This window comes from Erythrolamprus reginae, chromosome 2, assembly GCF_031021105.1.
Source record: "Erythrolamprus reginae isolate rEryReg1 chromosome 2, rEryReg1.hap1, whole genome shotgun sequence".
Taxonomy (NCBI): Eukaryota; Metazoa; Chordata; class Lepidosauria; order Squamata; family Dipsadidae; genus Erythrolamprus; species Erythrolamprus reginae.
The window spans coordinates 193,402,570-193,425,446 of NC_091951.1; the positions used below are offsets into that span (position 1 = coordinate 193,402,570).

General features: G+C 41.1%; 2 protein-coding genes across 4 annotated transcripts in view; one reads left to right on the top strand and one right to left on the bottom strand.

Annotated features, from left to right (window-relative positions):
* The window catches only part of STAT6 (signal transducer and activator of transcription 6), a 121,362-nt gene extending 116,878 nt beyond the window's left edge, over nucleotides 1–4,484 (top strand). For all 3 annotated transcript variants that reach the window (XM_070740970.1, XM_070740971.1, XM_070740969.1), the window contains one exon: nucleotides 1–4,484. In XM_070740970.1, coding sequence (XP_070597071.1) covers nucleotides 1–100 — 100 coding nt within the window. In that variant the 3' untranslated portion in view covers nucleotides 101–4,484.
* NAB2 (NGFI-A binding protein 2) overlaps nucleotides 4,139–22,877 on the bottom strand; it is a 27,461-nt gene continuing 8,722 nt past the window's right edge. The window contains 5 exon segments of the mRNA XM_070740972.1: nucleotides 4,139–5,036; nucleotides 9,660–9,860; nucleotides 15,444–15,567; nucleotides 19,227–19,278; nucleotides 21,257–21,390. Of these exon segments, the coding sequence (XP_070597073.1) occupies nucleotides 4,936–5,036; nucleotides 9,660–9,860; nucleotides 15,444–15,567; nucleotides 19,227–19,278; nucleotides 21,257–21,390 (612 nt within the window). The 3' untranslated portion in view covers nucleotides 4,139–4,935.

Below are 22,877 nucleotides of genomic sequence, written 5' to 3' on the forward strand. Positions count from 1 at the left end.
TGTGCCTGAGACCATGTCCCCACCTTCCAGTGAAGAGCTTGAACAGCTTCTCCATTCAGACCAAGACTTACACCTTCACTTTTGCCACAATCCAGTGTGATCTGCTTGTCCTCTAATACTTGGAGATACTTTAATGGACCTTTTATGTTCTTCTCCCTATCAAGCCTGGACATAAACAGTGATGGCTGGTAACCTAGAAGACTTACTGTGTACAGAAAATTACTCCTGGGCCCATTTGCGTATCTACTTCATCCTGTTCATCTTTGCAAGGTCTTTTGAACTAAGACCCACTTCAGTTGTGTGCCAAGCCAGACACTTGCCATGATATAGCTCTGCCTACTATTGCCATAGAGCAAGAAGGTCTCCCACCCACTCACATCACCTTGGCTGTGGGCAGTAACATCTGGGGAAGGGGGATGATGCACTAGCCTCTCTGTGTGCCTTACCACTTATCTGTTACCTCTGGATCGCAAGGGAGATCTGGTAGTTTTCCACTTATAGCACAATGACTTTCATCATTACCAGGAGCCAAGGCAGAAAACATTTCACCAGGAATTTCAGAAGAAAATGCCTTTGTTCAATTAATGAAGTCTTGGTTGGGCCGCTGATTCTTACATGTATTGAGATGGGTCAGTTGGGCAAATGGAAATATCCCAGTGGAGTCGTTATTTTTTCATTTCTCCTTTGGAAGAAGACACCATCATGTCCTCCCAGAATTTAATGTTCCACAGAGCACTTATCCATATCCTACAGAATTGTTAGGCAGAGTGAGGTGACCATCTCAGGCTAAAACAAGAGCAATAATGGAGAGGTGTAAAACATCACATGGCCTGCCTTTAATGATTTGCCAAAGTAACTTACTGCCTTAGGTATGGTGGTGAATGCAGTCTTCTAGGTTTTTGTCCATTGTTGGAGTAGGGGGTGGTGGTGCAGTAGGTAGGATTCAATTTTCACCCAATTGCTGCAAAATATTTTGGGCCCGTTTTGCCAGCTTGCAGTTCCTCTGAAATCGATGGAGCCTAGACTCTTTACACCTTTTTTCTGATCCAGAGTGAATTTTGGGCTCTTGAGATATGCAACACCTGTGCCATTTTACTATGTAGGATAATGTAAAATTCATATTTCTGCTATATTATCAGCTGCACAACCCAACCTGTTATACTAGATTTCTTGTACAGACTCTATTTCCATTTGCCAAATTCCTGGTAAAAGGTGCAATATAAAATAACCCATAAAATAAGACTTTATTCCAAAATAACAAAATAATCTACTGTATACATTACAAACGAAAGGATGCTAGTTTTCCTATAGACAAAAAGGCAGTAAGGTAGGAGATGGGAGACTTAACAGCAGTGGAGTATTAATTTTAACTCAACTGGAGTTCCAAGGTTTATCTGAATAATGTGTGTTTTGCAAGTCAGTTTGTTCCAGCAAATGTTGCTTTCAGATTGCTTTGAAGATTAATATTGTTGTCTTTATCTCATGCTATCATTATGCCGTAATTATAAACAAAGCACGGGTGGGTTTCTCTTACCTTTCCTACCAGTTTGGAAGTGCACATTTTGCATCGTAAGTGCACGCGCACATCACATCTGGATACTAACCCTTTGCGCGTGCGCAGAAGCCTTTCACGTGGCCACAGGGTTATTTGCCAGCCATTTTTAAGTAGTGGTGACCAGGGAACCAATTTGGGGGGATGTGGAAAGCCAGCCTTCACAGTTCAGTAAAACGGGGCCAAATTCCCACCAACAGCTTGCACAAACTGGTAGCAACTCACTACTGGAGCAAAGGAGAATGGAAGAATGTTATTTGCCTCGGGGAAGGCACAATCCCTGGAGGGGAAACTGATTCTCTCCTGCCCCAGAGGCAGACAAGGGCTTAATTCCCTTCCTTTTTAAGGTTTTCTCAATTTCAGCATCACCTCTATTTCCCCATTCACTTCTTGAGCAAAAAAAGAGGACTATACGACTGAGAAAGCCTTGGAAGGAAATGCTCTTCTATTCCTTTAATGCTTCCTTAGAGCAGTAAATTGAATTACAATTTGACTCTGTTGCATGTGTGTTTATTCAGGGCACCGAATTGAACTTGTTCCGCTCAAGAGGTGGTAACTCCAGAAATATCTAATTCACGTTCAGAAATCTCAGCAAATACAGCCGTTATTATAAACCAAACTGTTGTGGGTTCAGACATGAACCTGAAACTAGTAAGGGATAGTCATCCAGCAGACTTACAAAAAGCCTGTAATTTTTCACTAGCTGATTTTACTTTCTGTAAAACTGCTTCAAAATGGAAGATCCACGCAGGAGCTTCCATTTTCTGCATGTCGTTAGAAATCAGCCCATTTACTTCTCACTGTGAAGGCGCTGGTTCTGCTATTCATACCTCTTCCCCGTTTAGAGAAAATCAAAATGGTAGGGAAGAAAAGCACAGGTGATCCTCAACACACAACCATCCCTGTTAAAAATGGCCCTGAAAAAAAGTTGACGTACAAAACCAGTCCTTGCACTTAACAATGGTCACAGCAACCCCATATGTCATGTGATCAAAATTCTGGCACTTGGAAACTGGCCTATATTATTTGATGGTTGCAGCATGGGGTCTTGGGGGGGAAGCGGAGTTACATGATCATCATTTGTGACCTACTCAGAAGCTTCCACTGGGGGGTGGATTTACTTCACTGCAGTGGTTTGCTTAATATCAGTGTCAAAAATTATACATTTTATAAAATCAGGCATGATTCGTTTCACAACTAGCTTGCTTCACAAGACAAATTCGGGTCACAGTTGTGGTTGCAAGCTGAGCATTACCTGTATTAATAAGCTGTGAGGATAGGAGTGAGAAGCCTTAGGAAAAGAGTAGGGGAGTTCCGAGAGAAACTGGTGTTCCGGCAAGGCCTCCCCTCCGCCTTTGTTGGATCCTTTATAAATTCAAAGCATTCTGGTAGAAAAGGGATAGATTCAGATATTAATTCAGCTCCCTGAATCAATAGTTTTGATAGAATACAGGTAGTTCATTTAATGACCATTCAAAGTTAAATGGCACTGGAAAAAAAGGGACTTGCAGCCATTTTTTGCACAACCCAAGGTCACACGATCAAAATTTGGACGCTTCGAAACTTGTTTTGTATTTATGACAGTTGCAGTGTTCCAGGGTTGTCATCCCTTTTTTTACACCTTCTGACAAGCCAAGTCAATGGGAAAGTCAGATTCACCCAACAGCTGTTTTTCTAACATAACAACAGCAGTGATTCACTGAACAGATATGTCAAGAAAAGTCATGAAACAAACATCTTAGGCTGCAGAAATCTTAGGCTCAATGCCAGTCGCAAGTCAAGGACTACCTGAACACAAATTTGCACTGCTGCTAGGATGCAGTTGCTAGGGAGCCCATATCCAAATGGCAGCAGTTCAATCCTTATTTTTAATGGGGTAAACTCCTAGCCTCCTGAGAGCCACTAGGAAACAAACTAACCCCAAGCGTTCCAAATCCAGCTGAACAGCAATCAATGCTTTTGATGATTAACCACAATATAAAATCAGCAAGCAACAGAAGTAAGAAGGATATTATCAGCACTGTACACACCAGTGATGGTGAATCTTTTTCGGGTGCCGAAAGCCTGTTTGTGTGCAGGAATGCTCCAGTGCCCACACCCATAATTCAATGCCCGGGGAGGGTGAAAATGTCCTTCCCCACCCCACTGGAGACTGGAAATGGCCTGTTTCCCAACTTCTAGTGGGCCTGTTTTTCACCCTTCTCAGGCTCCAAAGGCTTCCCTGGAGACTAGGAAGGGCGAAAGCGCCCTCTCCTGCCCCCCCGGAGGCCCTCCGGGAGCTGAAAATGCCCACCCAGAGCCTCCATACAAGACGAAAATCAGCTTGCCGGCATGCACATGCAAGCTGGAGCTGAGCTACGGCAATAGCTCATGTGCCGGCAGATATGGCTCTGCGTCCCACCTGTGGCACCCATGCCATAGGTTCGCCATCACTGGTATACACAATTAAAAAAAACCAGGAAAATTCTGTGCCAAATGCGTGGCATTAAGACACCCCAGGTCTTCTGGTCGGAGGACCATCCCTGGGCTTAAAAGTGACCACTGGGACCATATTCCAATGGAGGAGAGAGGGACACGAAAACTGAATTTAATTCAATTTACATACTTTACTTAGTCACACAGATAGCATAGTAACCTCCGGTGTCTTTGATGACATCTACCCCCCCCCCTTCCGTCACATCAAGATTTATCCTTTCTACTGCAATTTGCAAAATGGGTTTTGCAGGGCGTGTGTGCTACGAACAGTCCTAGGGATGCAGTTTCTGCGCATACAGGAAACATTTGTGACAAAGACTGAAAGGCAGCGACAGACATTATTTTCATGTTCTATGTGTGTGGTTGAAGAGTATGGGAGGCATGGGGATGATTCGGGAACAAGATGTATTGTTTATGGCCAATCACTTATATGCCTTTCAATAAAATATGTACAGGATATTTCTGTGCTCTTTTTTTTTTTAATGGCTATGTACCCCTCGGTTTCAAGTCTCACGTGGGAGGAAAGGCTGTGGGTAAGTATGACCTTCCATTAGTCCATCAGAGGGCCAGAGATTCGGTCTACCTGAGCTCATGCTATCAACTGTAGCCAGGGGCACACACATACACACACTCCTTCTGTGCTGAGTTAAATTAAGAGGGGAGGCTTTCTTCCTACGTCAGTTGATGTCCTGTTTCTGAGCCAAACAAAGCGTGCTCTCCGTTTCATGAAGAGAACAAGGTGAAGAGTTGGTTGTGCTCGTATGACAGCTCGCTTCTTCTTCTGCGAGGAAGTCCCACAGGCCTCCCTGGGAGTGATGCAGGGGACAGCCTCCCCCCTCCCCTGTCTTAACGCTCAGAGCTGGCTGGAGTATTATTGCTTAGTGGCTGAGCAAGGCCGTCACTGCTTCTCACTGTCGGCTGGTGTCTGGTTCCACCTTAATGCTGTTTCTTCTAGCCTCGGGCTGTGCTGCTGGAGGCTGGCATCGCTCAGAAAGAGTTTCCCCAAACTCTAAAAAAAGAGAGAGAGAGACAGAAATCAAAAGTTAAAATTTCATGATCCATTTCAAAACAGTCATGAACATATAATCTGGCACAAGGAAAAACAGCTCAATAGGTTTGCTATTTCAGCTCTGAAGGAATCCAATTTTCATTTTTGTTGTTGTTCTCCAATGGCTACTGAGTTCTCAGAGAGGGATGGCATATAAATACAATAAACAAACAAATAAGCAAGGTTCCTATGGATAGTCTCTGCCCCATCAAAATAATAATAATAATAATAATAATAATAATAATAGTAATAATAATAATAATAATAATAATAATAATAATAATAATAGACTGGTGAAATACGAAATCCAGCAGTGATCTCGTTTGCTGTGTTGTATTGACATTAATAATAATAACAATAACAATAACAATAATATAATTACTATTACTATAATCATTACTGTTGTTGTTTTGTGGTTGTTTTGTTGTTTATTGTTGTTGTTGTTGTTATTAATAATAATAATAATATTAATATTAATATTAATATTATTTAGATTTGAATGCCGCTCTTCTCTGGAGACTCGGAGTGGCTCACAAGATACAATATAAACAATGCAACAACAAATCTAATGAATTAAAAATTACAACTAAAATCCCAATATATGAAAATCAGTCAGCCAAAAATCCCCATACTGATACTTTTCAAAACTAATTTTAACTAATCGAGAAAGTTAAGACAACTGTGTAGCTATTTCTCTTGTAAAGGACTATTAATGTTGGGGTAAGGAGTGCAGTGGCTCAGTGGCTAAGACGATGCGCTTGTCAATTGAAAAGTCGGCAGCTCAGCAGTTTGAATCCCTAGTGCCACATAACAGGGTGAATGCCCGTTACTTGTCCCACCTTCTGCCAACCTAGAAGTTCGAAGGCATGTAAACAATGCAAGTAGAAAAAATAGGGACCGCCTTTGGTGGGAAGGTAACAGCATTCCATGCACCTTTGGTGTTTAGTCATGTCGGCCACATGACCACAGTATTCGGACAGTATTGGCTCTTCGGGTTTAAAATGGACATGAGCACCGCCCCTAGAGTCAGGAACAACTAGCACATATGTGCAAGGGGGACCTTTACCTTTTAATGTTTAACACCAACTAGGATTTCCTGCAATGAATATGGCTTCTCCCATTTTTCACAACCTAAACGTCCACTTTGGAGGCCAGCAAAATAAAGTCCAGGTAAATCTGTCTCCTATGTATTTTCCCTCCCAATTTCTATCCCACTTTTGGAATCTGAAGAGGACTTAAGGCAACTAACGAAACTTTTAAAATAAAATCAGAACTGTATGTCGTAATAGAGCTCCAGTCTTTTTCCCCAGAGCTTCCAGCATTTCCCCAGAATCTTTTGGGTAGAATCCAGAAACGTAACAAGATGCCTTGGATTGCAATCCTGTTTCTGAACCACATACATTTAGTGCCCCCAAAGTGCCCTGTGCCTCCGTAAAGCTGACATAGCTTGCCTTTTCTGAATGATATGCAATTTGCTTCTTTCCATATTCCAGGTCACAACTGCAAGATGAACCCAGTGCAGAGGTAGGTTCCTGCCGGTTCAGACCAATTTGCTAGAATCGCTAGTGGGAATTTTCCCCTGCTCACTGGACCGGCAGCAACAGACGGCTGGACACGCCCCAGAACTGGTCCTCCGGCTTGAAATCCATCCACCGGAACCAAATTTATGTAAAAATAACCCTTGGTGCATGCACAAAGCTTCCTGCACATGCGCAGACCAGTGTAACCCAGAAGTGATAGGGGCATGCAGGTGAGCGTAGCGAGCAGTTCCAGCACTTTTAGCGTGACCCCGAACTGGTAGGGAAGGTAAGTAGATCTCACCCCTGACCCAGCCGTAACCTTTATTTTGGGTAACATGGTGAATCTTTTTAAAAACTGAAGTCCCTCTTCCCCTCCTCTCATATACTGCTGAAAAAAACAAAGGAAACAACAGAATATAACTCCAAGTAAATCAAACTTCTGTGAAATCAAACTGTCCACTTAAGAAGCAACACTGATTGACAATAAATTTCATTTTGTTGTCAGCACATTCAACTTTGTACAAGAACAAAGTATTCAATGAGAATATTTCATTCATTCAGATCTAGGATGTGTTCCCTTTATTTTTTTTGAGCAGTGTATGATTTCAGTTTCTTTAACACCAACATACAAGCTTTTCAGTCTGCTCCCTGAAGGAAACTTAATAGTTTTGGCCTTTAATAAATGGTGAAGGTTTCTTCATAATATGCAGCTGATCTTTATAAAGATGGAGACTGTAAGCTCTCCTCATTCTCAATTGTATCTCTTTGCTCCTGCCAGGCTTCCGGATAATGTTATTGTGTCAGCACTGACAAGACTTCCTCTGGCCATCTCAGCCCTCTGCTGCCCATCAAATTTCAAACGAAGCACAAGGAGTCTTTTCCGCTGTGGCTCCTGCGTTTTATAACATCTCTGTCCAAAGTGAGATCTGCTATCCCCTCCCCCACTTCTGATACTCCATAAGGGTTTGAACACCTGGCTCTGACAGTTGGCCTGAGGCCCCAATGGGGGAGTATCACACTCTTTGTTACTGGTTTAGGAGAAAATCCCACCTCTCCTTCTGCACATCCTGCTCCCTCCCCCTCTTTTAACTATAATTTTACTTTTGATTGTAATTCTATTGTATTGCTTTTAGAAGTATTTGTCTTTTATGGTTTTATAGCTTTTAGTGTTATAAGCCACCTAGAATCACCTCACAGTAAGGCGGACAACAAACATATCAAATTATAAAATTAAATTAAAAAATACTGCTAGTCCTCAACATACAATTGAGCCCAAATTTATGTTGCTAAATAAGACATTTGTTATGTGAGTTTTGTCCCATTTTATGACTTTTCTGGACACATCTGTTAAGTGAATCACAGCAGCTTTTAAGTTAGGAACATGGTTGTTAAGTGAATCTGGCTTCCCCGTTGAATTTGCTTGTCAGGTGTTCGTAAAAGATCATATGACTCCAGGAGACAGCAACCCGTCGTAAATGTGAGTCAGCTGTCAGTCAATCAAATGTAAATCATGTGACAGTCACATGTAACATTAACAGTCATACATGTGAAAAATGGCCATACTTTACTTTTTTTGGTGCTGTTGCCACTTCAAATGGTCACTAAGATAACAGTTGTAAGTCGAGGAGATACGATAAAATAAATAAATAAATAAAATTAATACCAGGAAGAAAAGAAAAGAAAGGAAAGGAAAGGAGGAAAGGAAAAGGAAGAAAAGAAAAGAAAGGAAAGGAGGAAAGGAAAAGGAAGAAGAGGAAAGAAAGGAAAGGAGGAAAGGAAAAGGAAGAAGAGGAAAGAAAGGAAAGGAAAGGAGGAAAGGAAAAGGAAGAAGAGGAAAGGAAAAGAGGAAAGGAAAAGGAAGAAGAGGAAAGGAAAGGAGGAAAGGAAAAGGAAGAAGAGGAAAGAAAGGAAAGGAAAGGAGGAAAGGAAAAGGAAGAAGAGGAAAGGAAAGGAGGAAAGGAAAAGGAAGAAGAGGAAAGAAAGGAAAGGAGGAAAGGAAAAGGAAGAAGAGGAAAGAAAGGAAAAGAGGAAAGGAAAAGGAAGAAGAGGAAAGAAAGGAAAGGAGGAAAGGAAAAGGAAGAAGAGGAAAGAAAGGAAAGGAGGAAAGGAAAAGGAAGAAGAGGAAAGGAAAGGAGGAAAGGAAAAGGAAGAAGAGGAAAGAAAGGAAAGGAGGAAAGGAAAAGGAAGAAGAGGAAAGGAAAGGAGGAAAGGAAAAGGAAGAAGAGGAAAGAAAGGAAAAGAGGAAAGGAAAAGGAAGAAGAGGAAAGAAAGGAAAAGAGGAAAGGAAAAGGAAGAAGAGGAAAGAAAGGAAAGGAGGAAAGGAAAAGGAAGAAGAGGAAAGAAAGGAAAGGAGGAAAGGAAAAGGAAGAAGAGGAAAGAAAGGAAAGGAGGAAAGGAAAAGGAAGAAGAGGAAAGAAAGGAAAGGAGGAAAGGAAAAGGAAGAAGAGGAAAGGAAAGGAGGAAAGGAAAAGGAAGAAGAGGAAAGAAAGGAAAGGAAAGGAGGAAAGGAAAAGGAAGAAGAGGAAAGGAAAAGAGGAAAGGAAAATGAAGAAGACGAAAGGAAAGGAGGAAAGGAAAAGGAAGAAGAGGAAAGAAAGGAAAGGAAAGGAGGAAAGGAAAAGGAAGAAGAGGAAAGGAAAAGAGGAAAGGAAAATGAAGAAGACGAAAGGAAAGGAGGAAAGGAAAAGGAAGAAGAGGAAAGAAAGGAAAGGAAAGGAGGAAAGGAAAAGGAAGAAGAGGAAAGGAAAAGAGGAAAGGAAAAGGAAGAAGAGGAAAGGAAAGGAGGAAAGGAAAAGGAAGAAGAGGAAAGAAAGGAAAGGAAAAGGAAGAAGAGGAAAGGAAAGGAGGAAAGGAAAAGGAAGAAGAGGAAAGGAAAAGAGGAAAGGAAAAGGAAGAAGAGGAAAGAAAGGAAAGGAGGAAAGGAAAAGGAAGAAGAGGAAAGGAAAGGAGGAAAGGAAAAGGAAGAAGAGGAAAGAAAGGAAAGGAAAAGGAAGAAGAGGAAAGGAAAAGAAAGAAAGGAAAGGAAAAGGAAGAAGAGGAAAGGGAAGGGAAAGCAACTACTCACCAGGCATCTGGGGTTTTCCTTGTAAACATGGGCTGAGGCGTCCCACTCGTTCATGGGATACCAGCCGGGCCAATCGCAGCCCTTCATCCATCAGTGTCTGCTGCAGGATGTGACGGCTCCACAACCCATGTGGCGGGAGACTCAGCAGTGCATCAGAAGTGGTGTTGGGGGGTGGCGTAAGTCGGGGACAAGACCCAGTAGCTGTGCAAGAAAAGAATCAGGAGGGCAAAGACATGCCTTTAAGTAAAAGGTATTAAATCTGCTCTCAAATAATCTGTCCTGAGCTTCTATCGGCTAGAATAGGCCTAAAGGTAACAGGGAAAAGTTGGCTCTCAAGGGGTTGCTTATGTGTGACTCTGGAGTTATCAAATATTATTCATTTTGACTTTGGAAGTTTTAAAGAGAAATATTAGATCAGATCTGAAGTTAGTTGGGGGAAAGATCAAAAGCAATATGAGAAAATATTATTTTACTGAAAGAGTAGTAGATCCTTGGAACAAACTTCCAGCAGACGTGGTAGATAAATCCACAGTAACTGAATTTAAACATGCCTGGGATAAACATATATCCATCCTAAGATAAAATACAGAAAATAGTATAAGGGCAGACTAGATGGACCAGGAGGTCTTTTTCTGCCGTCAGTCTTCTACGTTTCTATGTTTCTATGTTTCTATATCACCAGATTACAGGACTTAAAATAAGAAATCAAGAATGTAAATTGCAAGCTTTTGCTGATGATTTGGTATTTATACTTGAAAATCCACTAACTTCAGGCTTGAAGCTTTTATCACAAATTGAAAAATATGGACAAGTAACGGGACTTAAAATTAATAAAGATAAAACTAAATTGATTACGAAGAACATGACAGAAAAAAAGGACAATTAGATGTTTGGGTGGCTAAAGAGGTAAAATATCTGAGGATCCAGTTAACAGCGAGATGTTCATCACTCAAAGATGATAATTACTAATACACACACACACACACATGCTGAGTTGTATTTAAAAGTGTGTGACAGAGAGAGAGAGGGAGGGAGAGAGAGAACAGGAAGGCAGATTGAGGTTCTTCAAGTATCCTTCCCATCGCCTTACTTCCCTGGAGGAAATGCAACACTTTTTCCTGGATAGTCTGTGAGGGATGGGAAGGGTGAGGTGAACCTTAGAGCAGTGATTTTCAACCTTTTTTGAGCCGTGGCACATTTTTTACATTTACAAAATCCTGGGGCACACCACCAACCAGAATGACACAAAATGACACTCTAAGAAAGTACATATTATACATATTATCCCCCTTTGTGTGTGTGTGTGTGTGTGTACACACTCTTGAACCATTTCCAAAAACAGGTGAGGCCTGGGGGGGGGTTCCCTCTCTTATTCTTTGGGTGCTTTTTATTATATACTTTAAATCAAGAGTCACTTCTCTCTCTCTTTTGTTTCTCTCTTTCCTCACATTCTCTGCCTCAATCATTTTCTCATTTCTCTTTTTTCTCCCCTTTTTTCTCTCATTTCTCTCTCTCTCTCCCTTCCTCTCCTTCTGTCTCTCTCTCTTTCTCTTTCTCTCTAGCTTTCTTTCTCTTTCTCTCTCCCCCCTCTCTCTTTCTCTCTCTCTCTCTCTCTTTCTCTCTTGCTTTCTTTCTCTTTCTCTCTCCCTCTCTCTTTCTCTCTCCCCCTCTCTCTTTCTCTCTCTCTCTGTCTCTCTCTCTCTTTCACTCTTGCTTTCTTTCTCTTTCTCTCTCCCTCTCTCTCTCTCTTTCTCTCTTGCTTTCTTTCTCTTTCTCTCTCCCCCTCTCTCTTTCTCTCTCTCTCTCTCTCTTTCTCTCTTGCTTTCTTTCTCTTTCTCTCTCCCTCTCTCTTTCTCTCTCCCCCTCTCTCTTTCTCTCTCTCTCTCTGTCTCTCTCTCTCTTTCACTCTTGCTTTCTTTCTCTTTCTCTCTCCCTCTCTCTCTCTCTTTCTCTCTTGCTTTCTTTCTCTTTCTCTCTCCCCCTCTCTCTTTCTCTCTCCCCCTCTCTCTTTCTCTCTCTCTCTCTCTCTCTCTCTCTCTTTCTCTCTTGCTTTCTTTCTCTTTCTCTCTCCCTCTCTCTCTCTCTCTGTCTTTCTCTCTCTTTCTCTCTTGCTTTCTTTCTTTTTCTCTCTCCCTCTCTCTCTTTCTCTCTCTGTCTCTCTCTCTTGCTTGCTTTCTCTCTCTCTCTCACTTTATTTTTCTCTCTTGCTTTCTCTCTCTCTCTCTCTCTTGCTTTCTTTCTCTTTCTCTCTCCCCTCTTGCAGCACACCTGACCATGTTCCACGGCACACTAGTGTGCCGCGGCACACTGGTTGAAAAACACTGCCTTAGAGAATGTGTGTTTTCCATAAAGGGTTATCAACTTTGCATAGAAAAAAGTGAAGATATATTTCTTTAATCTGGTGCTTTTTAAACTCGGGGACTTTAAAATGTGCGGGCTTCAACTCCCAGAATTCCTCAGCCGGCATGCTAAATTTTGAAGTTGTCAAATTGGAAAAAACATTGCTTTTTATGGGAGAATAAATAAATAAATAATTTAAGTTCTCCAAAACTATTAAAACATTTACTCTATTACTTGTACTAGTACAGTGATACCTTGTCTTACAAACTTAATTGGTTCCAGGACGAGGTTCTTAAGGTGAAAAGTTTGTAAGATGAAACAAAGTTTCCCATAGGAATCAATGGAAAAACGATTAATGCGTGGAAGCCCAAAATTCACCCCTTTTGCCAGCCGAAGCGCCTGTTTTTGTGCTGCTGGGATTCCCCTGAGGCTCCCCTCCATGGGAGACCCCACCTCCAGACTTCTGTGTTTTTGCAATGCTGCAGGGGAATCCCAGCAAGGGAATCCCAGCATCGCAAAAACAAGCGCTTCGCTGGCAATGGAAGTCAGGAGGTGGGGTTTTCTAGCAAAGGGAGCAGCAGTGAAATTGCAGCATCGCAAAAACACCGAAGTCCTCAAAACCCCACCTCTGGACCTCTGTGTTTTTGCGATGCTGCGATTTCACTGAGGCTCCCCTCACTGGGAAACCCCACCTCCGAACTTCTGTTGCCAGTGAAGCGCCCGTTTTTGCGCTGCTGGGATTCCCCTGCTGGGATTTCCCTGCAGCATCAAAAACACGGAAGTCCGGAGGTGGGGTTTCCAATGGAGGGGAGCCTCAGCGGAATCCCAGCAGCACAAAAACGGGTGCTTCGCTGGCAACGGAAGTCTGGAGGCAGGACATTCCAGCGGCGGCGGTGTGTTTGTAAGGTGAAAACAGTTTGTAAGAAGAGGCAAAAAAATCTTAAACCTCGGGTTTGTATCTCAAAAGGTTTGTATGACGAGGTGTTTGTAAGACGAGGTATCACTGTACTCATTTTAGATTGCTATTTAAAAGAACAGTGCTACTTTAACAGGTAGCTGATGACAATAAAGAGATATGTTGAACAATATACTTTCTGTTCTGTGGTATTCTCTTTTTTTCCTATTTTACCTCTATTCTTAGAATGTACAGATAATCCTCAATTTACAACAGCTTATTTAGTGACCGTTCGAGGTTACAACAGCTCTGAAACAAGCGACATGACCGTTTTTCATATTTACACTGTTGCAGCATCAAAATTTAGACACTTGGCAGCTGATTCATAGTTACGATGGTATGCAAAATCTCATGGTTACATGATCCCCTTTTTTGACCTCCTGACAAGCAAAGTCAACAGGGAAGATAGATTCACTTAACAACTGTGTTATTAACTTACCAATTGCAGTGATTCGCCTAACAGTCAAAAAAGGTCATAAAATGGGGCAAAACTCACTTAATAAATGTCTCACTTAGCAACAGAAATTTTGGGCTCAACTATGGTTGTAAATTGAGGACTACCTGTACAAGGTTCTCTTGCTCAGTCTTGACAAACTAAACCAAAAGCACAGAAGTGCTAACTGGATTCTGGAGAAAGGCGAACTGCATCATTGAAAGTTATGTAAAAAGAAAAAGTCAACATAGTTTACATTGAGGTAAATAAAAAAAAGATGTAAAGTTTAAATCGTAGACTAGAGCTATTAAAATACAAAACAAGCCTATAAATATTCCTATAATTGCAATGAATAATCTAAACACAATAAATAATTAGTACAGATAACTTTACAAGGCTATAAATTCTCATAAAACTAGAATTTATAAACAACTGTAAGACTGTAAAGCTATGCTAATTTACATCACGTTAATACTTGCTGAAGCCTTGCCAGGGCTTATTTGGATTGGATTAAGACTATTATGACACAACTATAACAAAGATACAGCAAAGTAAAACATAGAGTGGAATATTTGTATTTAAAAGAAGAGGGGAAAAGGAAGAGGGAGAAATAACAAAGGAAAAAAGGAAGAGAAAACATACTAAAGTATGGAAATCTAATTAAAGCTAAGTATCACCTCACTTGAAGAAAGCTGGCTTTGGTACACTCATCATATTTAAACTATCATGTCGTTTGTTTAATTTTGGTTTCCGGAATGTGTAAACCCAGACATTCTGATTTATAGACTATGATTCATGGCTTAGTATGCTATATAAACCTAGCCAATCATGGTTTCTTCCATAAAGCAATGAAATTAATAATACAGTGATCCCTCGTTTTTTGCGGGGGATGCGTTCCAGGACCACCCATGAAAAATGAATTATTATTATTATTATTATTATTATTATTATTATTTATTAAATTTGTATGCCGCCCCTCTCCGCAGAATTTCCGTGAAGTAGAGGAAAGATAGTTTTTTATGTATTTAATGAGTATTTGGACTTTTTAAAAAACAATCATTGTATAATGTTTCTCAGCTGGAACTACAGTGATCCCTCGAGTTTCGCGATCTCGATCTTCACGAAACGCTATGTATCGCGATTTTTTCACCGATGACGTCACTCTCTTCCTTCCTTTCTCATCTTTCTTTCTCTCTCTCTCTTTCTCTATCTTGCTTCTTCCTCTCTCACACTCCCTCCCTCCCTCTCTCATCTCTTTCTTTCCTTCTCTCTCTTTCTCTATCTCTCCCTCTCTTGCTGGCGGGCGGCGGGCGGGCGAGCGGGGGCATCAGCGAGGAGCCGGGGTTTCCCCTTTGCGTGGGCGGCCGGGAAGACCCAGGGAAGGTTCCTTCGGCCGCCCAGCAGCTGATGTGCTCGGTAGCGCAGCAGCAGCGAGGAGCCGAATCGGTTTTCCCCTTTGCGTGGGCGGCGGGGAACGCAAACTCCACCATCTACACATGCGCGGCCATAGGAAAAAACGGCGCGCATGCGCAGATGGTGTTTTTACTTCCGCAACCCTACATCGCGAAAAATCGATTATCGCGAGGGGTCTTGGAACGGAACCCTCGCGATAATAGAGGGATCACTGTATATGTGATAGCCTACCAGTTTCTTTAATAGAGTACAGTAGTACTGTAGAAGAATTTTATGAATTTTTACTGGATTCAAAATTTTCAATGGATTTAATGGATTTAAGCCCCCTTTGAAAATCCGTGAAATAGCAAATCCGCAAAAGGTGAACTGTAAAGTAGCGATTACTGTACTTTTGTTTATGTCATGGTCACACAGCAAGCCAGACAGAGTGAAAGTGTAATAAAATGTACAAAATTACAGCTTCCATTTGTAGTTAGGGTTAAAGTGTGAGGCACTGTTCCAGAGACAAGATGGATTCTACAAACGGGAATGACATCACTTTGTGCGTGAAGCCTGCCAAGAAACAAAGCCTCTTTCATAATTTTACAGTCTAGTTCCACAGTCGATACCCACAGAAAACTCCCGTACAGCCCAGAACATTCACCTTGCGGATGTCCATCTAAGCTTTCTCCAGACAAGCTGGCTGTGTCTTCTTCTATGCTGGATCGGTATGGAGGAAGGAAGGGTTTGCAGACCAAAGGAAGCTCAGGGCGACTGTGTTCTGCAGCCTATTGGGAGAATTGCCAAGAAAAATAAAAGGGCTGTCTGGCCATTTCACTTTCTCCTCCTGAACTTCAAAACTGAAAAGGAATGATACTTTTTTTTTTTACTGCAAGCAATAAATGTTATGAAATAATGTAGCCAAAATATAACCTTGGAACTATCTGACACATATGTGACAAGTATATGCTTGTATAGTTTGTAATGTTGATTTACCAGCAGTTGTATTGCCTGGGACCACATTGTATATGGATTAGTACGACATTTCCTCCTGCATTTAATTGTACTTGTATTAATTTCCATTTAATTACAAATTATACTAGAAGGGTGGGGTAAGAATTTGATAAAAGGATAACATGGAGACTTTGGTTTGGGATTTTTTTATTTTTTATTTAAAGGAGTTTTGGCCAGAGTTCAGCGCAAAAGGAAATGGTAGCCTTCATCTCTTTTTAGCCTGTTTCCTTCTAATCTGCCTACTCCCTGTCAGGACTACTATGTAATTATTTTAAAATGCCTCAATTAAAGAGGACCCTCAATCTCCTGAATTGGCAGGAAGTGCATCCTGTTTCCCAAAACCCTATAATCCACTCTCCCCCTCTCTAAATTGCTAGAGAGCATGCTTGCAAATTTCAGGTAGGCATTATGCTTGTCTCATTCAGTAGAACAATTAAAACACAGAACTGATGTTTTCTGTTGCGCATGTGTTAAGTAGCACCGTCTCCACTCTAAGGCAAAGTTCACACATTCAATTCATGACCAAAGTCACAGCTGGTTGAAAATGTGGCTGGAAGCAATTTTAGATTCCTCAGCTTTCATGCATCAATGAAATCCCACAGGTAATGATCATACACTGCTCAAAAAAATGAAGGGAACACTTAAACAACAGAATGTAACTCCAAGTAAATCAAACTTCCATGAAATCAAACTGTCCACTTAGGAAGCAACACTGATTGACAATCAATTTCACCTGCTGTTGTGCAAATTCAATTTTGTACAGAACAAAGCATTCAATGAGAATATTTCATTCAGTCAGATCTAGGATGTGTTGTTTGAGTGTTTATTTTTTGAGCAGTGTATAATACATGCAATGAAGAATGTATTCATAATGTAATGAATAATACAGGTTAAATATATATTCATTTGTTATTCAGAAATGTACATATACACCAATATAGCCAGATGTGTGTCTCTGTGTGTGTGTGTGTGAGAGAGAGAGAGAGAGAGAGAGAGAGAAAGAGAGAGAGAGATCTGTTGCCTTATTCTTGAAATTAAAAGCTGCCAACTAGTAAACCCAGAGAATTCTCCTAGTTCTTCAAGGACCCATAGACCAAAGGAAGATGTTGTCACAAAGCTAGATTGCTGAGAAATCTGGACTCACACCTTTACCATATTCTTTATCTAAGACCTGCATGGGCTGGATGTGTCATTCACAGGCCACACCTACCCCGCCCCCCCCCCCCCCCGTTTTAGCAAAGGGGGGAAAAGTCCTGATATGTCACATGACAACGTGATGCCGCAGGTTTGACACCCCTGATCTAAGATAAAAAACGATTTTTACTAACATTAGTCTTATCTGGACTTATCTGGTCTTATCTGAACTCATAAGAGAAGGGTAATTTTAAATTAATCCTAATTTCTGGGTAGAGAGATGAGAGGTAAGGTGCTTGTAAAACTGAATTATTCTGGTTGTAGCATTTTTTCCTCTCTCTTTTTGCCCAGCCCTTAGGCATATTGCAAGTGTGAGAACTGGGGACACAAACAAAAACATGTGGCCAGCCAATCAGGCAAAAATGGGTGACCACTCTCCCCACAAACAAATCAGAATTGTCTTTCTCTGCTAGGTACTGTATTTTTTGGACTATAAGATGCAGCGGTGTACAAGATAATACCGGTGTATTTCAAAGAGGTAAGAAAGGAAAAAAAGTTCTGGTCTTTTCAAAACCCCAGAAGTAAGCAAGCTTCTAAAACCCTTTGGACCCCGTTTTTTGCAAAAAGAGAGGGGTTTCTGCAGGCCTCCCAAACACTCTGCACTCCATTTTTCACAAAAATGTTTTTCAGCTGTTTTTGCAAACAACGGGGCACACATAGCATCTGGGAACTCTGAGGAGTGCTCCTGGGGCTAGGGAAAGGCAAAAGCATGCTATTGTGCATGCACGAGTGCCCAAACCCATAATTCAAAGCCTGGGGAGGGCAAAAACAGCTTCCTCCGCCCCCCTGGACACCCTCTGGAGGCCGGAAACTGCCTGTTTCCCAACTTCTGGGGGGCCCAGTAGGCTCGTATTTCACCCTTCCCAGGCTCCAAAGGCTTCCCTGGAGCCAGAGGAGGGTAAAAACAGTTTCCCCTATCTCTCCGGAGGCTCTCTGGAAGCCAAAAATTCCCTGCCAGAGCCTCTGCATCAGCCAAAAATCAGCTGGCCAGCACACACATGCACATTAGAGGTGAGCTAAGGCAGTGGCTCACGTGCCAGCAGAAATGGTTCTGCATGCCATCTGTGGCACCCCTGCCATAGGTTTGCCATCACTGAACTAGATGATTATGACTTTGATGATGATCTTCACTCAGTTAAAGACTTTGGAGTACTCATCTCTAATGATCTAAATGCCAGAGCATTAAGAGTGGTTAACCTAATCTTGCGGGGCTACTTCTCTGGTAATATTGTACTTTTAACTAGAGCATATAAAACATTTGCTAGACCAATTCTCAAATACAATTCATCTGTCTGGAATCCGCCCTATATATTGGACATTAATACAATTGAGAGATATTTCACAAAAAGAATCCTCTGCTCCTCTGTTCCTAACAGAATACCTTGTGCCACCAGACTTGAAATTTGGGGTCTGGAAAATTTAGAACTATGACGCTTTCGATCTGACCTAAGTGCAGCACACAAAATTATATGCTACAATGTCCTACCTGTCAAAGGGGTGAGTACAAGTGCACTAGAGTGCCTTCCATTCCCTGGCCTATTGCTCTCCTATATCTCCTATACCTTTCTTCTATTCCTATATCTCTTCTTCTATTCTTTCATTGATTTGTTCTATTCCTATACCTTCTTTTCTATTATTTCTTAGATATATTTTACTATGAGTATCTCCCCTATAACCTTCATCATGTATTTTACTATGTGTATATAGATATATACCCACTAAAACCCTCATTGTGTATTGGACAAAATAAATAAATAAAAATAAATAAATAAATAAATAAAAACTACTTCAGCTTCAACCACAACAATACAGAATCTCGCAATACATACAAACTTAACATAAACCACTCCAAACATGATTGCAAAAAATTCAACTTCAACAACAGAGAGGCCAATGCCTGGAATACTTTATCTGACTGTAGTTTCTTCTCCAATCTCACAAAACTTTAATCTTAGACTGACTATCTTTGACCTCACCCCATTTCTAAGAGGTCTGTAAGGGGCATGCATAAGTGCACAAGTACTGTCTTAATGTCCCCATGTATTTGTAACTCTCTTATGTACAGTACTCATAACCATGCCTATACCTCTTATGTATTCACAATAATGTTTATACTTTGTCTGTAATCATATATACGCTTGACAAAATAAATAAATAAATACTTTTCTCTAAAAACTCAAAACATTTCTCTGCCTTTTGTCTCCTGTGCATACACATATAGCGTATCTTTTTCACTTACCTCCTGCTTGAAGCGCTTAGCCTGTCCACCACAGTTTTCATCTGGACGCAGCCTGAGGACAAAAGTCATAAAGGAATCAGCATATCCAATTAAATAATATATCCAGGAAATTACTCCTAGCCCAATCAGTGAAGAATCATTCACTATCTGTTGCTATGATTATATTAATAAGGTTTGATACCAGCTGAAATTTAATTTTCCTTGAACATGTCTTCCTAAACAGACTATAATGAATCAATCTGCATATTAAGCTTAATGGCTAAGTCGCACTTTGTTATGTTTTTGTTCATTGTGGTCTGTTTGATTAGGCCTCACTGGATAGGTTCACTCTTCATGCTTCACTGGTGATGATGGCTGAATATACAAATTAAAGCGTATTTTAAAAAATTACAGATAATTCTCGATTTACAACGACAACTGAGCCTAACATTTCTGTTGCTAAGCAAGACAGCTGTTGGGTGAATTTTGCCCCATTTTAACCACCTTTCTTGCTGCAATAGTTAAGTGAATCACTGCAGTAGTTAAATCAATAGCCCAGTTGTTTAAGTGAATCGAGCTTCCCTATTGACTTTTCTTGTCAGAAGGTTGCAAAAAGGGATCACATGTCCCCAGGATACTTCAAATGTCGTAAATATGAGTCAGTTGCCAAGCGTCTGAATGTTGACCATGAGGATGCTGCAACATTAAGTTCAAAAATGTTTTTTCAGTGCCGTTGTAACTTCGAACGATTACTAAATCAACTATTGTAAGTCGAGGGCTACATGTAAATCAGATCACTTCATCATGATGGGTAAAATAGGCCTTTATTTTAAACATAAGAAACTATGGCCTCATACGATCAGTGTCTTTTAATTAATCTTCGGCTCAGGTTCTCTATCTGTCCTAACATTCATATTTATGAAAAAAAATAATTCTCTGCAGAAATAATTGCAATTTCACATGGTTGCTCAAATCAATATATTTTTCCAATTTACTCAAAATAGTGTCAAAGTGGAATTTTATATGAATGAAGGCAAATATAAGTGTCCCAGGATAATGTTGCAAGATCCAATCTGGGTCGGTCCACGGGAAAGTGGCTGAAAACTTGGAAGAATAAACCTCTGGGCCCATTGACCAACCCAGATTGGATTTTACAATTTTACAGCCTGATTTGAAAGTGATCACCGTCAGCACAAATCCTAGTTCTTGATTTTCAGCTGTAAAGTGATTAGTTCCAAAGTCAAAGCAGAAACTTTTTTATGTACTTTTTAAAAAAATTAGAATAAAAATGAATTGCAATAATTATATACTGGAATTACAATGCATAAAAATTCTAGGTCCCAAATTTCAGCTTTAATGGGACAACAGTGGTTTCAAAACTAAAAAATCACAAAGAAGTTGCGGATGAAAATATGAAAACTCAAGGTTGATGCAGGATTATTCCTATACTATTTGATTATGATTTTCTTTTTCTTTTGGTTAGACCAATTTTAAAGACAAAGTAGCAGCAATTTTTTTTTGAATGCCTGAGATAATATTGGGATAATTATCTGTATTCATTAGCATTAGTGGGCAGATAATTAACATAGGTGGGCAAATCTTACTTTAGCTCCATCATAGCAGAGATCACTTTGTATCAATATTCAGCATACTTCACATCTAGCACTTATTTTTGACAGCATGCTCAATAATACAGGAATCAAGGTCAGATGAAATACATGCAAAATGTTTTTTTTTAATCTGCCTGATTCCCCCCCCTCCCCCCCCACTTCTCATCCAAGCTTCTTTGGCTTTTGATGGGAAAAATGTCTTCAAGAATCAAAAATGCCTTCAAGGAAAAAACTAAGTCAGTTTCCTCTTGAAAAAGCGTCTTTGGGACAACCTTGACCAGGATGACTCAGAATTTCCATAAGACTGAAAGGGATAGCTGATGAAGATGTGACTAGAAGCAGCAGCAATTTATTCTGCCCACGTGTTTACAACAATCATTCAGGAGATTACAATTTGAGAACCTCCCATTGCTAACAAAACCATCAAGATATGAGACTTACCTAGAACCTTTCAGTGAAGAGAGATAGCTGCTCTCCCGAGCCACCTGACGTGACAATGAGAACAATTCCACACGACGCAACAGCAGTGAGTTGTCTCGCAGACAGAACTGAGCAGCAGCCTCATTAATTGTGAGCTGGGAGAGAAGAGTGAACAGAATTGATTCTCTGAGGAAGCATAGGACCCCAAACGATATTTTTTTTTATTTATTCATTTGTCCAATACACAAATACAGAGGAAGAAAAATAGACATGTAGTAATATATACAGTAACACCTCATGATACGAACTTAATTGGTGCCAAGGAGGAGGTTCGTAAGACGAAAGGTTCATAAGACGAAACATTGTTTCCCATAGGAAACAATGTAAAGTCAATTAATCCGTGCAACCAAAAAAAACCCCGCAAAAAAAACGGCTTTCGGCGACTGCTGGGAAGCAGCGCGGCTGTTTTAAAAGGTCGCAGCCGGCCTGGGGGGCTTCCCAGCACCCCCCCCGAACCCCGAACCCGGGTTCGGGGGGGTGCTGGGAAGCCCCCCAGGCCGGCTGCGACCTTTTAAAAGAGCCACGCCGCTTCCCAGCTGTCTCCTGAAGCCGAACGCAGAAGTTCGGCTTTGGCGTTCGGCTTCAGGAGACAGATGGGAAGCGGTGCGGCTCTTTTAAAAGGTTGCAGCCGGCCTGGGGGGCTTCCCAGCACCCCCCCGAACCCGGGATCGGGGTTCGGGGGGTGCTGGGAAGCCCCCAGGCCAGCTGCGACCTTTTAAAACAGCCGCGCCGCTTCCCAGCTGTCTCCTGAAGCCGAACGCGGAAGTTCGGCTTTGGCGTTCGGCTTCAGGAGACAGCTGGGAAGCGGTGCGGCTGTTTTAAAAGGTCGAAGCCAGGCTGGGGGGCTTCCCAGCAACCTCCCGAACCAAACCCGGGGTTCAGAAAAATTTTGCCTCTTCTTACGGACTTTGTTCGAGTTACGAACCGGCGTTCGGGAGGCTTCTGGGAAGCCCCGCCGCCCGGCTGTCACCTTTTAAAACAGCCGCACGGCTTCCCAGCAGTCTCCGAACGCCGGTTCGTAACTCGAAAAAAGTTCGTAAGAAGAGGCAAAATTTTTCTGAACCCCAGGTTCGTATCACGAGTTGTTCGTAAGACGAGGGGTTCGTATCTTGAGGTACCACTGTATAAGGGTAAAGTGAACTTAGAGGAGAGGATATATGAAAGAAAGAAAATATATATGATAAGTTAGAGAAAGGAAAGACAATTGGACAGGGGACGAAAGGCACACCAGTGCACTTATGTACGATTATTATTATTATTATTATTATTATTATTATTATTATTATTATTATTATTATTATTATTATTATTATTATTATTAGGCCCACAGCATTTAAAGCTCTGATTCTCAGTTTCTGAAAGCATGGACTAATGAATAAAATAGCTTTCTTTGAGATTGACCATTATTGTTAAACCTGTTTTAAAATTAAATTTGTATCAAAATGTTAATTCAAAATTATACATTTGCTACTGCCTGGATTATTTTATGTTCCCCATCTCTTGATACATCTTAACAAAAACTAGGCAACAATGTTCTTCAATAGAAATCTTTGAGTACAAAGGGATAAATGGGTCATCAACC